Source organism: Arachis ipaensis, chromosome B01, assembly GCF_000816755.2.
Source record: "Arachis ipaensis cultivar K30076 chromosome B01, Araip1.1, whole genome shotgun sequence".
NCBI classification, from domain to species: Eukaryota; Viridiplantae; Streptophyta; class Magnoliopsida; order Fabales; family Fabaceae; genus Arachis; species Arachis ipaensis.
Window position 1 is genome coordinate 136,179,568 of NC_029785.2, and position 19,931 is coordinate 136,199,498.

Below are 19,931 nucleotides of genomic sequence, written 5' to 3' on the forward strand. Positions count from 1 at the left end.
TATTTTTTTAATATTTTTTTTTAAAAATTAATAGTAAAAAATACCCGCGAACAAAAAAATTAAGAGTGTTCTTGCTGAGTTTGGCCGGTGTTTAGCTCGTCCGTCAATGAATGTCTTTAAGTTTCTCCTCAGGAGATAACAAGGGGGTGGGTACCTGCAAAAAACACTCCGACGTTCAAGTTAGTAAGTGTTTAAGAGGTATAAGAATAATTCTATGAATATAGAATGTAAGACATGAAATAGAAGTTATCATGTGTTGTATATTATAATAATTCTATGAATATAGAATATATTTAAAATGTCTCTAGAATGTAGTGTATATATAGATTGGTGCCTTTTATAGGCATAAAGTTGATGAATAGAATTGATGGTATGACCGTTGATCATTAAGTCAGAATAATGATCATTAAATCGATAATAAATGTGTCAGTTACATAATGAATAATAATTAAAGTCGAGTTATAACTCATAATTCACAATAAAGACTGAGTTATAAGGTGACGGATCAAAAGAGGATTCAAATATTGAAGTGCAGTTAAATGGTCAGCTTAATTAATTTCTGCAGGTGCCACCTTTGCCACCATTTCTTGACCTTTTAGTCCTTATTTTGATTTGATTATTATTACTATGTCTGTTGGAGGAAGATGTCAACACTCAATACTCAACGACGCTCAATTGGAAAGTCCAGGTGCTGATGCATTTTGTGTGGTCAGCAGCATTGACCCTTGTAATTTGTATGTTCATAGCTAGGTACTATTATATGTTATTCATACTCGGTCATTAGCCCACAGATTATACATTAAAAAATAAATAGAGCCCACAGAATTTGTATTCACCATTCATATTTGTTTATTTTTTCCCTTACCGATTGGCAGTGTTGGTTTAAGACTTTAAGCATCTTTTTCCCCCTAATTAAGGGTAATAAAGAGAAGAAATGAAAGTAAACTAAACTAAAATAGAAGATTCTAAATGCATATAAGACTTGAAAACTATGTAGTAACTAGGACTATATTTATTAGTAAAATTCTTACAAAAATACACGGTTTTCACCTTTAAAATAAGTTGTGAATTTAATGATCAATAATGCTAGGAACTAAGATGGTTCCAGTCAAAATCAGTCAAATATTTTTGGGTGAATCTAAAATCTCTATGTGGATGGTGTTTATGTTAGGTATTAGGATATTTTTTTATTTTTATAAATTGGATGGTTCTGATTCTGTTTTCTGATTTATCATGTTTTAGACATTTATAAAGAGAAAAAAGGTGAAGAGACAGAAGCTAATTGAATAAGTTTCCATGATTCACATTGTAATGATACTGAACGTATATCCTCCTAATTTAAATATGATGAAACATTTAATAACTAATATTTTAAATTATAAATAAATAAAACTAATTACTATATTTATAATTAATAATTAACTAAGTTGTTCCATTCTTAGTTAATTTGGAATTAGTTCATATACTTTCCCTTTAATGATTTCATCAAGTTATTTAACAGGAGTCTTTTCTGTTGTCCGAAGAAAATATAAAGAAAAACGAGTCTTACCAATTTCTTTCGGGTTGAATAAGTTTTTTCTTTAAAGAAAAAGTCAAAATATATGACAAAACATACATTAATAATAAAATAAACAATATGACTTAATAATGAAAGAGCTAATACTATTCAATCTTACTGGAAGCCGTCGTTGACATTTAACTAACAATAATCACCAAAATACTCTCTTTAATTTGGATGCGATCTAGTCTCAAGATTTAATTTTCTTCTTAAAAAATTAATTACTAAAAGAAATTTTCTCATATTCAATATTCTTTTTACAACCATATCATAAGCTTCTAGTAACTAAGAAGAGAATAGCAAAAGGGACACGTGCCCCTTTAATTTTATTTTATCTTATTTTTGGTTTTTGACTTGTTTTTAACTTTTAACCATATATTCTTTAAAATCGTACTAGAGATGTAGAATCATATGAAACTCAATTTCTTAATATCACCACACCAATTTTAAGAAGCGGGAAAAAAGAAGAAAAAAAAAGTTACATTATATTTTGGACGAGCTAACTTTCTAAGCTATTCATTAGGTAGCCATTAATTAATTACACCTTTTGCAAACTTGTATTTGTGTAGATTCATTATTAAGAAACGTATTAACGTAAATAAGACGGCATCTTGCATTAAAATAAACAAAGCCAGCCTCTAATTAGAGAGTATTATCTTCTCCAAATGTGTGTATGTTTTATTTTTCTCCTTTTGGACATTTCTCCAAATTGTTTAACTGTTTATCAAAGGAAAAAAATGGGTATGAATACATACAATTTAATAAGCAAATAAATAGGATTCACAAATTACTAGATTTATTGTTCAACAAAAAAATTTACTAGATTTAGCATATATAAGCAATAGTTGTATGAACTGTTTAAACGTTATATATTTTAGGCAAATGACTTGATTAAATCAAATGGCCTCCAATATTTTGTGAATGTCCCAAATCAAAAAATGCAACGTCAAAGTTCTAAAGTATATTTTTATATAAATCGAATTGAGTCAACGGCCAATGAAAAATATCAAATTCGTCCGGCTGGAATTTAGAGAACCTCCAAAAGATCTACAATTGGAGGAGCTGCAGTGGATCAACCAACTTGACGATATTTCTGTTCGCCACACGGCACATGCACCTGTATAGTAATGACTAATGACAATACAGCAGACCCCTAACTGTACTGACCCATGTCCTCTAACTTGGCGACGTACGGCAGCCATCGAATGTGGAGGCGGGTACTTGACTTGTCCCCAAACAGCTGCATCAATAGGAGCATCATGATGTACGTACGGGCATACTTCCTAACTGTCTCCTCATCTGCCCCCTGTGGAAGCTCACTAAACGTCTCCTCAAACCACGTGCACTTCACTATGAACTTGTCGATGCAGCTCGCAGGAGGCAATACACCCAGCAGCTCCTCAAACCACACCCATGGTGGCCGGCCACCCGCTATATATCGTGGAAAGTCTGTCAGGCATCCGCTAACATACTGACCGTCTATCGGGAGACCAAAGTGGTACGCTATATCCTGTAGGGTTATTGTGCACTCCCCAAACGGCATGTGAAATGTATGCGTCTCAGGGCGCCATCTCTCTACGAAGGCGCTGACCAACGGCTTGTCAACCGAAACCAACTCTCGTTCAGTCTTGCAAGATGGTACAGACCAGCCATATGCAAGTAAGGAATGATCCTGTCATCCAACATCATACCGTGCTGCCGTCTCATGCTGCTGATGCATCGATGGGGCTGCATAAGAATGAAAAATTCCTTCTCACATTCGTCACAAAAAAACTGCTCGATGCATCAAAATTTCTAGCTACCGCAGACATTGCATGCGAATACTTTGAAAATATTTTTACAATAAATCCCTACCAATCTTTTATAGATAAAAACGTTAACCACTACATTAATCACGATCCAATTCTTCAACGTAACAAAAACAATTAATATGAGATAAAAACATGTTCTTTCTATTAACACACATAAAAACCTGTACTTATCCCTGTTCATGAATCTACAGCTAACCCTATTCTATAGTTAATGACTCACTAAGTCTGATATGAACTAAATTCAAATATCTATTTTTGGATTTATTTTAAAAATTCCAAACTAACGGTTCTAACCAACTACTAATTTATTCAAAAAAAATTAAATACTAAAAAACACTAACCTTGTGGTGGACGGCACCAACAATATGCGCAACTCCATCTAGTCGATACAGACGATTTGGATCGTCTTCTATACGTGCAGATTCGGTTGTTCCCGGGTTGCTTTCACAGAGATTTTCGGATCTAGTGGTGGGGTTGGGGTGGGGTATGAGATTTATTGGTTCGAATTAACTGACTTCAATTTGTTTATATAGCAAAGATCCAAGGAAATCAAATCAATTAAATTCAAATTATGCTCGATGATAAGTACATATAAATTGAAACAAGTAAATTCGCTTTACAAAATCATCAAATCGAGTCAAATGGTTTCAATTTACATTGGGCTTGTAATCCGTTGGCTAAATCGAATCTTTTTAATTCGATTTACATGTATTTAGAAATCGAATTCACTAAATTTGATTTATTAACATTTTAACCATGAACATAATTCGAATCTAATGGATTCGATTTACTATATTTGTCACTAATTCAAATTGACTCAATTCGATTTATATAGAAATATACTTTAGAACTTTGACGTTGCATTTTTTGATTTGAGACATTCACGAAATATTGAAATCTATTGGGTTTATTCAGGTCATTTGCCCTATATTTTGTGTATATAAGAAGATTTTGTGGCCAACTTGTTACTTATCAAAAATAAACTTCAAGAAGGCTAAAATTAGTTGTTAATATCAACCATGTAAATACTTCAAAGTTTAGGATTTAAAATTTGGCAATTACTCAAATAAAGATGTTAAAAATATCTTTTTATGAATATGTTTTTGTTAAAAATGTGACTTATTTATTTAGACACATTTTAAATAAAAACAACACTTTTATAACATATCAAAATTTAACTCTATAATTCATTATTCAAAAAAAAATTTACATTAAAACAATTATAAAATCTTCATTGAAATATTCACTTACTTAAAAACTTAAAAAAAAAAGTTACAAATTTTGCTGGCTAAGAAAAGCTTAGGTTGTTTTTCTTAACGGATCCAACAGAGGTATAAGCCCATAACAAAACATAACTCACCAAAAGAAAAAGGTTATAGAAATATCGACAAAAAGAAGAAGTTCCAAATATGAACGTTCAAAAATTGAGGATAAAATCGAAAGAGAGGGTCTCTTTGACTCTTTGCTAATAAAAAAAATACAATCTCAGCTGAGTTAGACTAACTAATTTAGTTTGGTTGAGTGGTCAGTTCAATCATCCGTTTAACTAAGTGTTGAGAGTTCAAACATTATATTGGTTTACTCCATAAATTACTAAGCAATTAACCAACGGTCCTATTTCATTTTTTTTTTTTGGTATTGCCAACGGTCCTATTTCATATCTAGGTGAGAACTACCAAAGTACCATGTACCAAATAAACCATTATTACATAAAAACTACTTAAGTAGCAGTTGGACCCCCATCAAAACTTTTCAACCTAGAAGAAAGAGGTTTCCACTTTGGTCAATTTTTAATGGCTGGCCCATTACCAGAACTAGAAGGATAATAGCCTAACGTGTGTACCATAAATTTTTGACAGATAATAATAACAATAATTCCACTCTTATGACTTAAGTTATGAGTAAAGCATTTCTGGGCGGTTTGGGTCCTTGTATGGCTAAGCCCATGACAAAAAAAAAATTGAATAATTTTAAATCTTAAAGAAAGGACGCAATATATATAGTAAATGAAAATGAAAATATTTTCTAGCTAAAGTGCTGAAGTAAATAACCAGTTTTAACTAGACTTTAATTACACCCGCTTTTTTCTTTCTCCGATATTTTCCTTCGCTAAACAAACAAGTCTCACGTCCGTTTGGGAAGTTTTAAAAATAAATTTTTTTAATTTTTGACTTATAAAAAGTAGTAGTATTAATGTCTGATACAATTTTTAAAATTAAATTGCGATTTTTTAAAAAGCTATTTAGGAGTTTATATAAAAATTAAAAAAATGACTTCTCTCATAATATTTTTATTTTTTATCATATTTCTATAAAATAAATATTTTTAAAACTAAAAATCCAAACATAAAATAATTTATTTATAAACTATTTTTAATATAATTATTTATTATTTAAATTATTTTTTCAAAAAGAGTTTAATTAAACTGTTTCTCCAAACGGGCCTTAGTGTAACTGAATTAAAGAGAAAAATATGAATGGAATAAATAATTATGATGAACCTTTTCGTAAGCAAATGGACATGTTGGCAAACGAATGATGCATGGCACTAATAATCTAGCTTGTATTGTTTCTTTGTCCTTATTGTAGATGGCACGTGCCTTAAATTATGATGTCTCCCATATAATTGATAGACACATGGTTCCTTTTGCGGAAGAAAGGGGTGCCATTTGTGATGGTGTGAGTGAAGGAAAAAAAAAAAGATTTATTAGGAAACAATGACTTTTGTAACTAATATGAATAATAAATTTTAGAATTGATTCAATAAAGTAAAAAATATTTTGTCTCTAAATTACTTCTTAAATCCTAATATTAGGATAACTATATGATATCTAATGAATTGAACAACCAGCTATTATTAATTGTATATGAGTAAATCGAATAAAAAAATAACTATCTAATTAAAAATAATCAACATAATTATTTACATACCTATTAAATTGAATATCTAATATATCTATTATTTACATTATTTAATATTCTCATTGTCTTCTTATATTTTTTCAAAAGAAAAGTAAAATGTCCCATCATTTTCTTATCATAATAGAAGTAGAATGAAAAACAAGTGTTAATTTTCCGAATTCAGTCACTTCTAGGGTTGTTCAAATCCAAACCGATCTAAATTAAACTGCTCGTTCAATCCAATTCAAATCGAAAATCGATTAAAACCGCATTAGTTTGGATTTGATTGGATTATATTTTTTGCAAACCGCTAGATCGGATCAGATTTCGGATCTACTTTTCATGACCGATCCAATCCAATCCAAACCGTACAATGTGTTATAATATTATTATTTTATTATTATATTTACAATTATACTTATAACATGTTCAATTTGTTATACATTTTTATATTATTCATGTATTATTATTATTTAATAAATATTTTATGTTCAAAATGTTATTTATTTATTTATTTTAACTAATCTAGAATTTTATTTCCATTGTTATGTTATCGTTGGTTTTTTAAGATATTGTTGAGATTTGTTATGTTATTGTTGATTATTTAAACTTTGATGTTGAGACTTGTTATATGTATTTAATTTTTTAATTTACAAAATCACAAATCCAATCCAATCAGAATCGCTTGAAATCAGATTGAATTTTTTTTAAAAAAAGCATCCAATCCAAATCACACCGCAAGTAAAACTAGTGTTCGAATTGAATGAATTTTTGACTCAAAATCGATCAAACTGCACCGCAAATACTCCTAGTCACTACTCCCTTGGCTCACTTATGCAATCCATTGATGATTATGATATGAGAAGTGCACCCTAACCAGAATTGAAGTAATGAAAAACATAACACACCTGCACGTCTAATTCAATGCATTAAAGTAATTAAGTATCTTTAGTTTGCATTTGGATTTCATATCCAATCAAAAAAGGGAAAAAAATACTACAAAATTCGGTCAATGGCTTTTCACCCAACGAGTCATACACCGCCACGTGGGAAATCTCCAAAACAAGACTACAGGTGGACCCCTTTAACTGGAGAGCACCATAAAATCACCGTCACGTGAGTGACGAGACATCATTCATTCACTTCTCCCCACAACAACAGCACCATCCCCCTTTTCCTCTTTCAAATTTTTGCGTAGATATTTTTTTTTTTCACCTTTTTCTTTCAAATTTGGCCACCGCTCAATAAACACTACACTTGAGAGTTTAGATCTGAAACCGCTGAAGCCACAGTGAAGAAGAAGAACAACAATGCCACCTACTGAGGCAGATTTCGATCTTAGGGTAAACCCTAACATACTCTTCCTCACTCTGCATTTGTTCCCTTCTTCTAATTGTGTTTTCTTTCTGGTTTGTTTTGCAGCCTTCTTCTCAGGCTTCTACTTTCACCGGCGGGTGAGTTAGTTAATCCTCGCTGACTCGCTCTTCTTCTTCTTCTGTTTTTTGCTGCTTTGATCTCCAGCCACATTTTCGGTTTTCAATTTTGATTCTTCTTTTTTCGTCGTTTCAGAGAGTACGCGTTCGCCGATGTGGACAATTTAGAGCATTGCGCCAAGTATTTGAACCAATCCCTCGTCACTTTTGGCTTCCCTGCTTCCCTCGATCTCTTCGCTAATGACCCCGTGAGATTCAATTTCGTTTTCTCATCTACATTGTTTTCTCTTGCATAATCATTGTTACTAGTATTATTATTATTTTGGGGAAAAAATTTCAAAGGAGGTTGTTTTTGGTAGGTTTCAATTGCACGGACTTGCAATTGCATATACTTCTTGCTGCAACAGAGGCAGCGTGACGTGGAGTTCAGAGAGTCTGCTAATGACCAGAGACAGAGGTAAATTCTCATTTCAGAGCTTAATTAAATGTTCTAGCCATTTGAGGATTCAGCATAAGATGCAAAATTGTCTTGCACGGTACCTGAATGAATGGTGTTGTAGATTATTATCCGACATATCAAGATTGGAGGCCAAAGTTGAGAGGCTTGAAGGGCAACTACAAGCCAAAGATAGAGAGATAGCTACTATTACTAGAACGGTGAGCATATATAAAAATCTAGTTTTAGCAAACGTAAAGTTTATGATTTTCTTGCTTAAAGGAAAAGATCGAGTGTATCACTTTTGCAAGCATTAAACTGTTTACTTTATTACAAAGTAATGCTACTCTATTTTTCTTTTCATTTTTTTAATATGGGTATTTAATTTTTCTTGTCTAGGAAGCTAAAAACACAGCAGCTCTCAAGGCCCAAATTGAGAAGCTGCAGCAGGAGCGGGATGAGTTTCAGAGAATGGTTATTGGTAATCAGGTTAGAGAATGGATCTGCTTTGCCTATTGCTGTGTGTTGTTTGCCAAACTGTGCTTCAAAATCGATAATTTCTAACTCTTAATTGCTTTGATTATTTGAATTGTCCCAAAGCAAGTAAAGACTCAACAACTGCATGAGATGAAGAAGAAGGAAAAGGAATACATAAAGTTGCAGGTAGGACATGACATATTCAGGTTTTCTTCATACAAAGAAGCAATGTGTTTAAGTTATTGGTGCTTGCTTAGTACGAACTTTACTGATGAAATATTGCATGACTCCGTAAGTTGTTAGTTCTCAATTTGAGGGGGTGATACATTCTACTTGCAGGAGAGGCTAAACCAAGTGTTGATGGAAAAGAAGAAGGAATCAAGGTCAGGCATGGAGATAATGAATCTTCTCCAGGTATCAACCATTCATGTAGTTTTTATCTCTGCACAGAGGATCTTAAATTTCATATTAATTAGGTGTCTATGATGTGTGTAAACAGAAGGAAGGCCGGCAACGTGGAACATGGAATGGGAAGAAGGCTGACAATGATTTTTATAAAAAGATTGTATGCAACTTGATAAGCTCTTGCCCTGTAATACCAAACCCATAGCATTGTGAAGACATCATTTACAATTTTTTTTTTTTATAATGTTGGAAGGTGGATGCATGTGAAGCAAAAAATCAAGAACTAATGGCAGAGAATACCGATTTAAGAGCATTATTGAGATCAATGCAGGTAGGATCCTGATATTTAATTGTTGTTATTCACTGAAATTCCTACATGAAGACAAGTTTTTGGATTTATGTATGTTTTCTTCTGCACATGTTTTCTTTCCTTCTATTTAATGTTATTTAGGATCTTTCATTTGCCTTTGTAAAATATTTATTTTTCTTCTTGTTTTTCATCCATTTTTTTTCTTAAAATAATCTGTTTCTCCTTTAAAATATGTGTTACAAAGGCCATATTTCTGTTGTATACCATTCCCTTTGAAGCAGGGTCCTTGATTATCGAATTACTGATTGTACTTATCACAGGGGGATATGCGTGATTTCCTAAATGCTCCTAATGGACTAGTGAAGGAATCTATGACCTCCAGCGAAAGATCTGACAGTGATCCGTCGCAATCTCCATTGGTTGGGAGGATGGTGTGGAAACTGTATAATGTTTCATATTTTGTTCCCAGTGTGAAACTATCAAGTGAAACTAGTTAGTTTGTTACTTGCAGGATGTATTTGATCTTCCTTTTCACATGGCCAGAGATCAGATAGAAGAAAGTCTTCGAACCAAGATGGCTTCCATAAAGGTATCTATATCTTTTGATCTGTAAGTATTTTTAGATAGAATTGGCTTGTTTTGATTATTAATGCTTGAAAGTTGAAATATGAAGGAGCGCATGCATCAATTGCAAGATGCTCAGAAAGGGGCTGAAGTTACTTCAGAGGCTACTGAAAGGGAACTTGAGCTTGAAGCACAACTTGTTGAAGCAAGGAGCATTATACAGGAGCAGGTAATGTTTCATACTCTTGCAATTGCAATCACAAGTTAGGAAAATCAGGAACTAACTGTGAAAATTGAGGAATAGAAAAAATAACCTTGTATCTAGTCAAATGGTTTTTTCTTCCAACAAATCCAAAGTCTTTCTCTTAATCACTATTTTCAATGTAACAACATAGTTTCTTGGTGCTGGTGTGTGTGTTAATTTGACAATGCATCGTCTCTCTAGGACTGAGAATTGTGATAATGTGTATTTGCAGGCATCCATAATGTCAAAACATCTTGCCAAGTCTGACAGGCCAAGGTACTCTTAGATTTGTTAAGATCTGTCAAATTATGCATGGATACGGCAAATTAACTTGCTTCAACAACTTTTACAGGGACTCTATCATCCCATCGGCAGCTGAGGTATGTATATTATAGTATGATTTCAATTTTTTTCGTTTTTAAAAATAATTTTTCATGCGAGAATTCGGTTATAGATTCTTTTTAATAACCAACACACTTTCAATTCATCAGTGAGATGCCGAGGGTTTTTTAGTATCAACATGTGGATTTCTTGTGGTTGATTGATAAGTAACCATGGGCAATAATTTGCAATGTGGTATACGTTATTTTGTAAAATGATTAGGCCTCAAACAAACATGATGTTTCGTTTTACGCAGATGTCCGGTTGTTGAGTCTGCTATCCTGTTTTCATACATGATAGATATAGAATATCTTTTGCACACCGAATTATGTATGCAAATTGGAGGTTAGGCACTTTGGCATTTGTTAAGTGAGGCTCACTTCTGTTCTAGGCTCATTTAGCTCATTCTTAGAAATCTAGCTCCTAATAGACTTGTTTGTTACCTGAAATCTTGAAGCTAAATTGTTACCACTGGGACTTACAGAGCTGTGTCCACACTTATTCCCCTGCTGTGATGATAGTGGTAGTAGTGTTGATGTACTATTAACCTTCTATGAGGTCTCCATTTCTGATTCCTGTATTCGCTACATATAATTACGATTAACATATGATTGTGGTATTCAATCTCGAAACTTGAAATCTTTATTACGTGTAACAACCAACCTGCCAATTGGTGGTAGGTTGTAATAACAAATAAGGTGAAACCATTGCTATCATTACTTTGCATTTAACAGTTGATTTGTTGTCACTTGCTTCTTAATATGTGAAATTGATATGGCCTGCGTTGTGATATTATCCTTTCTTGATTTACAGGCAGTGTGTAACTAACAAAGTTGAGGGCACTTACATTTGATGCTTCGCATGATAGTTGTTTATGTACACCTCTAGTGTATATGCAGGAACATCAAGGTTCTAGCATGTGTAACTGATCTTGCGGGTCCGTCCTACACTGCCTTGTTTTATGCCAACAAGCTCTGTATGGGGGAATGTTATTGTAATTATTATGATGTTGTAATTAGTCTTGTACTCTTAGGTTGGAACTATTTCTAGAAGAGAAAAGATATTGATGGCACAACTAACCAAATTTAGTAGCTTTTAATATTGGCATCTACATGATTTCTGCTACTATTGGCTCTTGAAGCTGTAAGGTAGGCCGCAGTCTTTAAACTTTTTCTGTACAATTTTTTTAATATAAAAGACATTTTTTTTTAAAACGATGTTTATATAATTGTGTACATTTTTGTTTTGTATATCTTATTCCTTATCAATCATTTTTAATTTTTAATATGAATAGAAGGTATACAAGAGAGATTTATACATATGTGTACATAACATTTCTTATCAATTATTTTTAATATTAAAAATAAAAATTGTACAACAAATTTATGAAAAGCATTATTTGTATGAAAAAGTGCATATAACATTATTTATATGAAAAGCAAATAGAAATAGATTCATTGGGATGCAGGGTTCTAAAATTGACTATATTTTTGCATATTCCTATAGTTTGTTAAGCCCAGGTATACTGACTATATTTTTTTTTTTCAATGATTTCCACTGTGTTTTACTTTTGTTTTTTCTTTTTTGGTGTTTTGAAGATTTCTACTTTCATTATTCTTTATTCTTTTTGGTTCTGGTTTCCTTTTTAAGTTTTTGTCGACGTCAGAGAGTGTGTGTGTGTGTTTTCATTTTTAGTTACTAATTTTTTTTTTCAGTGGCAATATATGTTATTAGTTTTTGTATTTTGGTATTGTTATTAGTTTTTAATACACAAAGGGGCTGGCCTAGCGTTCTTTCATCATGGCTTAGACCCAATATACTTTAAAATGGCTTGAATTAGTTGTTGATCACAGACCAAGAGAACAAAAATTCAAAAAAAAAAAAAAATACAAAGGAAGTTGATCAACAAAATTAAAAGAGAACGTACGTGACTTAATTTTTAATTTTGAAGAATGAAGGTGAGAAGTTGATGAGTTTCTGATGACAGTAACTACTAGTCAACTACCATGTTATTTTCTAAACAAAAATACATATACACTAAAATTATATTTTGTATATAAATATATATATTATTTAATTTATTTTTAATATATATTTTATATTTTAAAATATATTTACACTTAGCATGGTTATTCTAAATAATGCCCCTCAACTCAACTCAACAAGCCGGAGGTGTTACTGTTTACATATTGCATATTAATATAAAGGTGATATATGATGCATAATAATATATAAAAAAAGTATATGGTATCAATATATTATCTGTCAATTTATTATCAATAATAATTAATTATTATATTTTAAACATATATATAAAGAGACACATCCAAAAAATATATCTATAAAGACACTTCCATTAAACATAGCTATAAAAAGGACATTTTTATTAGACACATCTACAAAGACACTTCTATTAAACACAGTTATAAATAAGAGTTGGCAGAAGTTGGCAGAAATGGTGACGTAGCGGGATTGTAATATATAATGCATGCTTGTTACTTGTTCATTAAGAGGTCAGGTGTGCACAATTTCATCCATTACATTTCATTTCATATCAAAGTAGTGTGTGTTATTATATTCAAAATGTAAACATAAAAGTAAATCAGAACTTATTAAGATATAAGTGGAAACTTAACTGCAGTCTACCTGAGAACCGTTATCTGATTTGACTGGTTTGACTAAATTTTTATTTAACGGCTTTTAGATATCAACTTCAAGTGAAATCAACTTCACCAGAGTTTTTACCTAAGATATAACATTACAAACAACGCTACTCTCGCCTCGCAATGGAAACCATAACACGCACGTTAGGGAAGCAACCCAAGTTGAAGGGTCTTCCATAAATCACCCTTTCCCTCGTACTCTTAGCTAAAGAAGATGAAGACGAAGAACAAGAACAAGAAGAAAACGAAGAGTAAGACAACACTGAGCCACGTGGTGACGATGATGTCATCATTGTTGATTCTGAATCCGAGCTGTAATCTACATTATTATTCAAGAAACCAACATCCTCGTCATAACAACAACAACCACCTTCATTGTTATTACATTCTCGCTGTGCTTTCTTGCTCCTCATCGTTATTCTTCTTCCCCTCTTCTTCCAAAATCGAAGCCTCATGAGCTTGGTGTGTTTATTGGGTTCATAGTGGATGCATGGCTTTGGGAGGCCAAGGCTGACAAGTGCCGGCGGAGGAGTCAGCGGAGGAATCACTTTCTCCGGTGACTTCTCTTTCGCAACCCCGGGTTGCTTTTCCCATTTGAACGGAACCCCTCCTTCTCCGCCGCCACTACGGTAGTATGAGAGACGAGACGAGCACCCCACCGACGATCTTCTTGACAGAATCTTACTCATCACTGCTCTCTCATCACTTTGGTTCTCAAAATCCATCTTAATTTCCAAATGAACAATGCTTCTTAATATGTGTGTGTGTGAGTTATTGAAGGACATACACAACTCTCTATCTATGTAATATATATATAGAGAGAGAGAGATAATTAGATATGGAATTTGATGTTTGACTATTTTTGAGTTTGTGTTATTGTTAGTTAGATTGATTATTGTTGATGGTGTGTTTGTGTTAATTACTTGTAGTTTGAGTGACTTGAGATGTCTTTTTTGTAATCACAAGGAAACAAATTGAAAAAGGCATAAAGTGTGTGTGTGTGTTGTGTCGTTATTTCTAAGTGACTAATATAATTATCATATTTGTATTGTTGGGCGGTCTCTTCTGCATGTGAGATTTAACCAAACCCTTAAGAATTGCTATTACCCTTCTTAATTAATTTAATTTCTTAATCACACTACTTTTAATTATACATGTAAGGCATATACGTATACTTGCATTTAGTATGCAAACATGATTTTTTTTTTAACAAAAGAGCTCAACACAATAGAGTGGATTGATAAAGTTTCGAACAGAGTCTCAAACAACAAGCAAAGAATAAAAGCCTGAAACAATCCCTAGTGTTATCTTTGTTATTGTCGTCAACAACAATTCTCCGTAACTCGTCAAGGATCTGTGAAACACATCTTCTACTCCGAATTCCTTATTATTAAAGATCCGTTTGTTCCTCTCTAGCTATACATTCCAAATAGGAAAAGTGGGCCAGCAACTTTGTTAAATTCTGGCCAGCATATAACCAACAAAGAAAAATGAGTCATTGAATGAAATCTCACACCAATCTCACACCAATAAAACCATCATTGATGGCTATTTGATGACTACAAATCACAAAAATTACTGATCCCTAACATTCCTCTTCCAAATAACTGTAAAGAAATATATGAGTTACTTGTTCCACTCCTTTTTCCTGTTAACAACTCCTGTCCAACATTTCTATTTTGTGTATAAAATTACTATTGTTGGAATAAGATTCTAGCTTTTAATACGAATTAGTATATTATTAACTCGAGTAATCATCAAAGTAATATTATTAAGTTTATTATCTTTACAGTTAGAAAAATAAATACTTGTTTAAAAAGTTATTTAAGATTGAAAAAGATATATACTTTTTAACTTAACGAACCTTACATTTTTTTATTCTGAAAGATTAATACAGGATAACTAATTTTTTTTTTTGTTTCCCACGGTATCTCCCAACCCGACAAGTCAAAGACTAATCCGTCGCGGTACTGAGCTCCATTTAAGGGTTTGTGAACGTCTTTGGTTGCGAAATTGATTCTCTTTTGTTTCTCCGTTGCGAAGAAAGCAACCTTCCGTTACTTTGGAAACTACCTAATGTTATTACGTTCATTGAATTTTTATGATTAATTGCAAACTCTACTAGCTATCTAATATCTACTATTGTAAGAATGAAGTTGTTTATGAAGTAGATAGTTGACTTTTGACAATCCTTATCTTTAGTTAGACCCGTCATTTTAATATAATTTCTTTGAGTATGATTCTGGAATAAGCTAACTCGTATATATACACATCTTAGTCTTATTAATATTCTAATTCTATATATGAATAGCCTTGATTAAGGAACACGACCACTTTTGTTCTCATCAGCTTCAAGAAAATACCCCTTTTAAAACGTAGGAATATTAATGTATTATGCTCAAAAGCCAGTAAAAGGTCTTGCTAAAATATAAACCCGAAGTCACAAACGCTAATAATTAGGGCGCCAAAATAGACTAAATTCATCGGACCAGTTCATTTATCCATTTAAATAGGCAGATTTTGTCTTTAAAATTAGGCCCGTTTAAATTTCGGGCTAAACGGACTGAACCCGATTAACCCGCAAAAAATAGCAGGTTAAACGGACTAGCCCGCAGGCTAAACGGGTGGTCCGTTTAATTTTTTCTAAAAAAGTAGTATTTTTAGTCGATATTTTCTTCGATCCGACCCGAAAATCCGACCAATTAACTAAAAAAAAAATATTTTTTAAAGGTTTTTGACATAAAAGTAATATTTTTTATCAAAATATTTTTTAAAAAGTAAAATAAAAGGATAAACGGACTGGCCCGTTTAACCCACAGACTGACCATAAACGGTCCGGGCTGAAAAATTATGGTCCGCAAATAAAGCAGACTTAAACAGTCCAACCCATTTAACCAGCAAGTTTAATGAGCCGGTCTAGCTCGTTTCACAGCCCTACTAATAATAACTAGTTTCATTTAATCATCATCTAAGGAAAACGCGTCCTGTTTTAATTTGATTTTGGTTATGTATCATATTATATATGATGTATAGTTTGAAGGTATTGGGGTAACTTCCCTTATACATGATTGTCAATTAATATAAAGTCATATATAATATCTTGCTATTCACTCACAGTGTAAACGCGTGTGCCTCTCCGATCACACTCTATCATGTGCCTTAGCTTCTATGTTCTATCTCATGCATAGTTGTAACTAGTTCTTACATAATGTGAAAATAGTGTGCTTATTAATAATAAATATCGTATTAATTTGCCTCAAACTCAAAGTAGTTAGCAGCAATGAATTGAGGTGGGATATACAAAATTCCCTTCAATACCTTTACTTTCAAAGGGTTCGAAGAATAGACGAGAGTTTTCTCATCAGCATTTCTTTTTAATCTTCAAATGGCTAGTGAATATATAATTGTGGTTATTTATTCGAATGTAACAATATGTAAAGATGATGGTGCACATTTTGAATACAGTTATTTTGTTATTATACATATTTGATAGTTGTATTTGTTGACAGAGTTTAAAAATTTGATTTTGATCAATATAAAAATGTTTGGCATTAAACATGTTTAAAAAATTGGATATCGATTCATTTCATTGAATGTCATGAGGAATATTCAGTATAAGGTATTGTGGCTAAAGAATGATGATCGCGTGCGAACTATGTTCAATTTTCATGAAAAGATTGTGACTGAACAAATGATGGAACTTTGCATTGAGTTGGTGGACGTTGGCAGTAGTTCTTCTTATTCCTCACGTGCAGTCCCAACAGGTTGTGCAGTGCTAATTTGGTTTCCAAGGAGTTCAACTCAAACGAGGAGTGGGTCCAATCTGATTCTGATAGTGATAGCGATGACGATACATAGTTTGTCCCATAAACTAAACTATCGTCTTTTACTTCCTCACAACATATATTGTCACCACCGTACTATTTTCTAGCCGAGCCAAAGTTCCAAGCCGTTATTCGACATTTTACCTAAATACTATGCAAGTGGAGCCAATGCCTTTTAGTCTAGGGGGCACTGACGACTATAACATAGATGGGAGCGTAGAGCTAAGGATTGACCATAGATTCTACAGTAGCGAGTCCGTTTACCTTGCCATCAAGAACCACCACTACAAAATAATCGTCGAATGCTGTCGAATTTACCTACGGATTTACCAAAAAAATCTGACGGTATAAACCTCGCAGGTAATTATTTACTAGCGAATTTTTTTGTCTGCCGCTAATTATCAGCGGATATATATCTTTATTTGGCGAAATTCTTGAACTTGTTACTGTCGGATTAATCCCCTAATAAATCCAAAAGTAACTTAAATTTTAATTTTTGTTTAAAAAAATTAAATGGAAACACTTCCTTAGATAGTAACAATTTTTTTTTTACAATCTTAATACCCAAATAATATCACAAAATTACACTTGTATTCTAATATAAAAAGGAAAAGAAAGAACTTTCATTTTATTTCTCTCCAACCAAACAAAGTTTTATTTCTCTCATTTGCTCACTCTCTATTAAGTAATAGTATGAACTATACGCAAGAGGGTTAATATAAAGCGTCATAAATATATATTTTTCGATTTAATTCTTTCTCCTATATCTAATTTACTAACTTTGTGATATTATATTATTAATCATAGGCAATTGCTCTTCTGCAAATAAGGGAGTCATTGATCAAGTAGTGTTACAAGATCCAATGGTGACTACATGTAAATGTGGAACAAATTGATGCTCAATGTTAGTCACTGTAGCAACAACATTAACTTATGTCATTAAAAAAAAAAGAAAGCAGCAAGCTCACATTTGTCTAAATTAGGTGAATTTTCATTTCTTGAATTCCAAACCAAAGTAACTTAAACCTTTTCTGAAACAGTATTAATAAAATAAATTATCAACAATTTATTTAACTCCGATAGCAAAATAATATCAATTCAACTTTTTCACATAAATGATCTAATTCAATAACAACAAAAAACCATTCATATATCTTTTCATATCCAAAACTTCAATTATTAATTGAACTAAAACATACTCAATATTATTACATACCGTTTACCTGAACATATCATAATTCGTCAGTACCTTCATCTTCAACATATGGTTCAATATTCAATTCAACAATACCTATATGATATTTAGAAACAGACCAAAAGAACTTAACACAAAACTAAATTAGAATAATCTAATAAGTAAATAGTTAACAAAAATGACAAGAAATTAACATGTCTAAGCAACTTAACAACAATATTAATATTAGGATGATGAGCTGCCCAAAAAACTACAGCACACAGACAGCTTACTTAGAATAATTTTATGTCAATGAATATGAACACTAAAATAAAATTTATTAGGATAATAATAAAGAAAAAATAAATACACAATAATAAAACAGATCCAACTGAATAAAGTAAAAGCGGGGTTAGGGTATTCAAAAAGGGGTTAGGATTTTTTTATTTAAAATGAAGTAAAAACAAAGATAGAATAGGGAGAAGGATAAGGGCAACCTACCTAGAGTAGGGAGGAGAGACGCAACTCCGGTGACAGAAGATGCAGCAGCGAAACCAACGACGACAAAGACAGAGGGAGAAGCTCCGTTTCAGGCAACAAAACAGGATCAAGGCGAGTCCATGAAGTCTTTAGAGAATAATGCAGGTGGTCGATGCTAATGAGGGGGGAAGGTTCGCATTTTGAATTTAGGGCAAGTTTACTGTCGGATAAATCTGACGGTAACATATTGCGGGTCACCAAAACGTAGCATTCCACTAATTAGGTTTACTGGCAGATTTTTCTGTCAGTAAATCCCACGCTAAATTTTCTTCCTATTTTTCCCTTTTTTCTCCAATTATTACCGGCGAATTTACCTTGGAAAAAAAATCCGTCGGTAAAGTTGACGCTAATGTGCAACGCTAAATCCGACGGTATTCAGCGTTTTTCTTATAATATACAACATTTGTCAAAGTGTAGAATATTGAATTATTGAATCTGATTATCTGAGGTATCATTGTCAATGCAAATATTATGTTGTAAATTGTCAGTGGAGCATTAAGATTGCATATAGACAGAATCTTGGTTATTGGGAGGTTCGTAAATACAAGACTATTCACATGTGCTTGGTGTCAACAATGTCTAAAGATCATTCAAATATCAACAGCAACTTGATTTGCACAGTTATTTTTTCCATGATAGAAGGCAAGTTTTTTAAAATTTTGCATGTTTTTGGAAAAATGGCTTCCTGTTTATCATATTATTGTTGTAAGATTTCTAAAATGGTTGACATTTAAATCAAATTAGGTAATCCTTCCATTCAGATTAGAGTACTACAGTGGGCAGTGGAGCAGAGCTACATATTTAAGCCGTCATACACAAAAGTTTGGATGGCGAAACAAAAAGCAATTACTCAAATATATAGGGATTGAGAAGAGTTGTACAACCAGCTTCCAAAGTTGCTAAATGCGATTGAGCAATGTTTGTCTAGTACGGTTCATGATATTAAGCTTGTGACATGTTATGAAGACATCCTTTGAAGTTTGATAAGGTATTTTGGACATTTATCCTCCAATATGAGAGTCAAAGTAAGTAGCCCGTTAATATTTACCGGTGACTCCTACATGCTACGCACCCATGAACTGTCAAATAACTTGATCTGGGTGATGGAGTTCGACAAAATAAAAAGGATCAAAGGAACCACTACAGAATGCGTCAACCTTTATTTGTCGCTACACACCCACTGAGGCGTATGTCATAATGTATCCACTAGA

General features: G+C 32.5%; 3 protein-coding genes across 3 annotated transcripts; 1 reads left to right on the forward strand and 2 right to left on the reverse strand.

Moving 5' to 3' along the window:
• LOC110267347 (protein MAIN-LIKE 1-like) lies at positions 2,712-3,369 on the reverse strand. The gene is made up of 2 exons (XM_021112656.1): positions 3,316-3,369; positions 2,712-3,230 (listed from the first exon to the last, which is right to left on the reverse strand). Exons 1-2 carry the CDS (start codon positions 3,367-3,369, stop codon positions 2,712-2,714), a joined length of 573 nt encoding a protein of 190 aa, XP_020968315.1.
• Positions 7,409-11,733, forward strand: LOC107642413 (afadin- and alpha-actinin-binding protein A). Its single transcript, XM_016345759.2, has 16 exons — positions 7,409-7,612; positions 7,692-7,723; positions 7,839-7,950; positions 8,062-8,159; positions 8,263-8,359; positions 8,538-8,627; positions 8,739-8,801; positions 8,955-9,029; positions 9,115-9,180; positions 9,274-9,351; positions 9,651-9,761; positions 9,842-9,919; positions 10,004-10,123; positions 10,371-10,414; positions 10,491-10,518; positions 11,333-11,733. Exons 1-16 carry the CDS (start codon positions 7,580-7,582, stop codon positions 11,345-11,347), a joined length of 1,140 nt encoding a protein of 379 aa, XP_016201245.1. The 5' UTR covers positions 7,409-7,579; the 3' UTR covers positions 11,348-11,733.
• On the reverse strand, positions 13,118-14,090 carry LOC107620462. The gene has a single exon (XM_016322618.2). It carries the CDS (start codon positions 13,965-13,967, stop codon positions 13,290-13,292), a length of 678 nt encoding a protein of 225 aa, XP_016178104.2. The 5' UTR covers positions 13,968-14,090; the 3' UTR covers positions 13,118-13,289.

Coding starts and splice junctions, on each gene's coding strand:
- LOC110267347 (XM_021112656.1), bottom strand. CDS start 3,369: ATGTCTGCGGTAGCTAGAAATTTTGATGCATCGAGCAGTTTTTTTGTG. Junction 3,231..3,315: donor GCAGTTTTTTTGTGACGAAT/GTGAGAAGGAAT, acceptor GTTGGATGACAG/GATCATTCCTTACTTGCATA.
- LOC107642413 (XM_016345759.2), top strand. CDS start 7,580: ATGCCACCTACTGAGGCAGATTTCGATCTTAGG. Junction 7,613..7,691: donor AGGCAGATTTCGATCTTAGG/GTAAACCCTAAC, acceptor TTTGTTTTGCAG/CCTTCTTCTCAGGCTTCTAC. Junction 9,181..9,273: donor ATGATTTTTATAAAAAGATT/GTATGCAACTTG, acceptor TAATGTTGGAAG/GTGGATGCATGTGAAGCAAA.
- LOC107620462 (XM_016322618.2), bottom strand. CDS start 13,967: ATGTCCTTCAATAACTCACACACACACATATTAAGAAGCATTGTTCAT.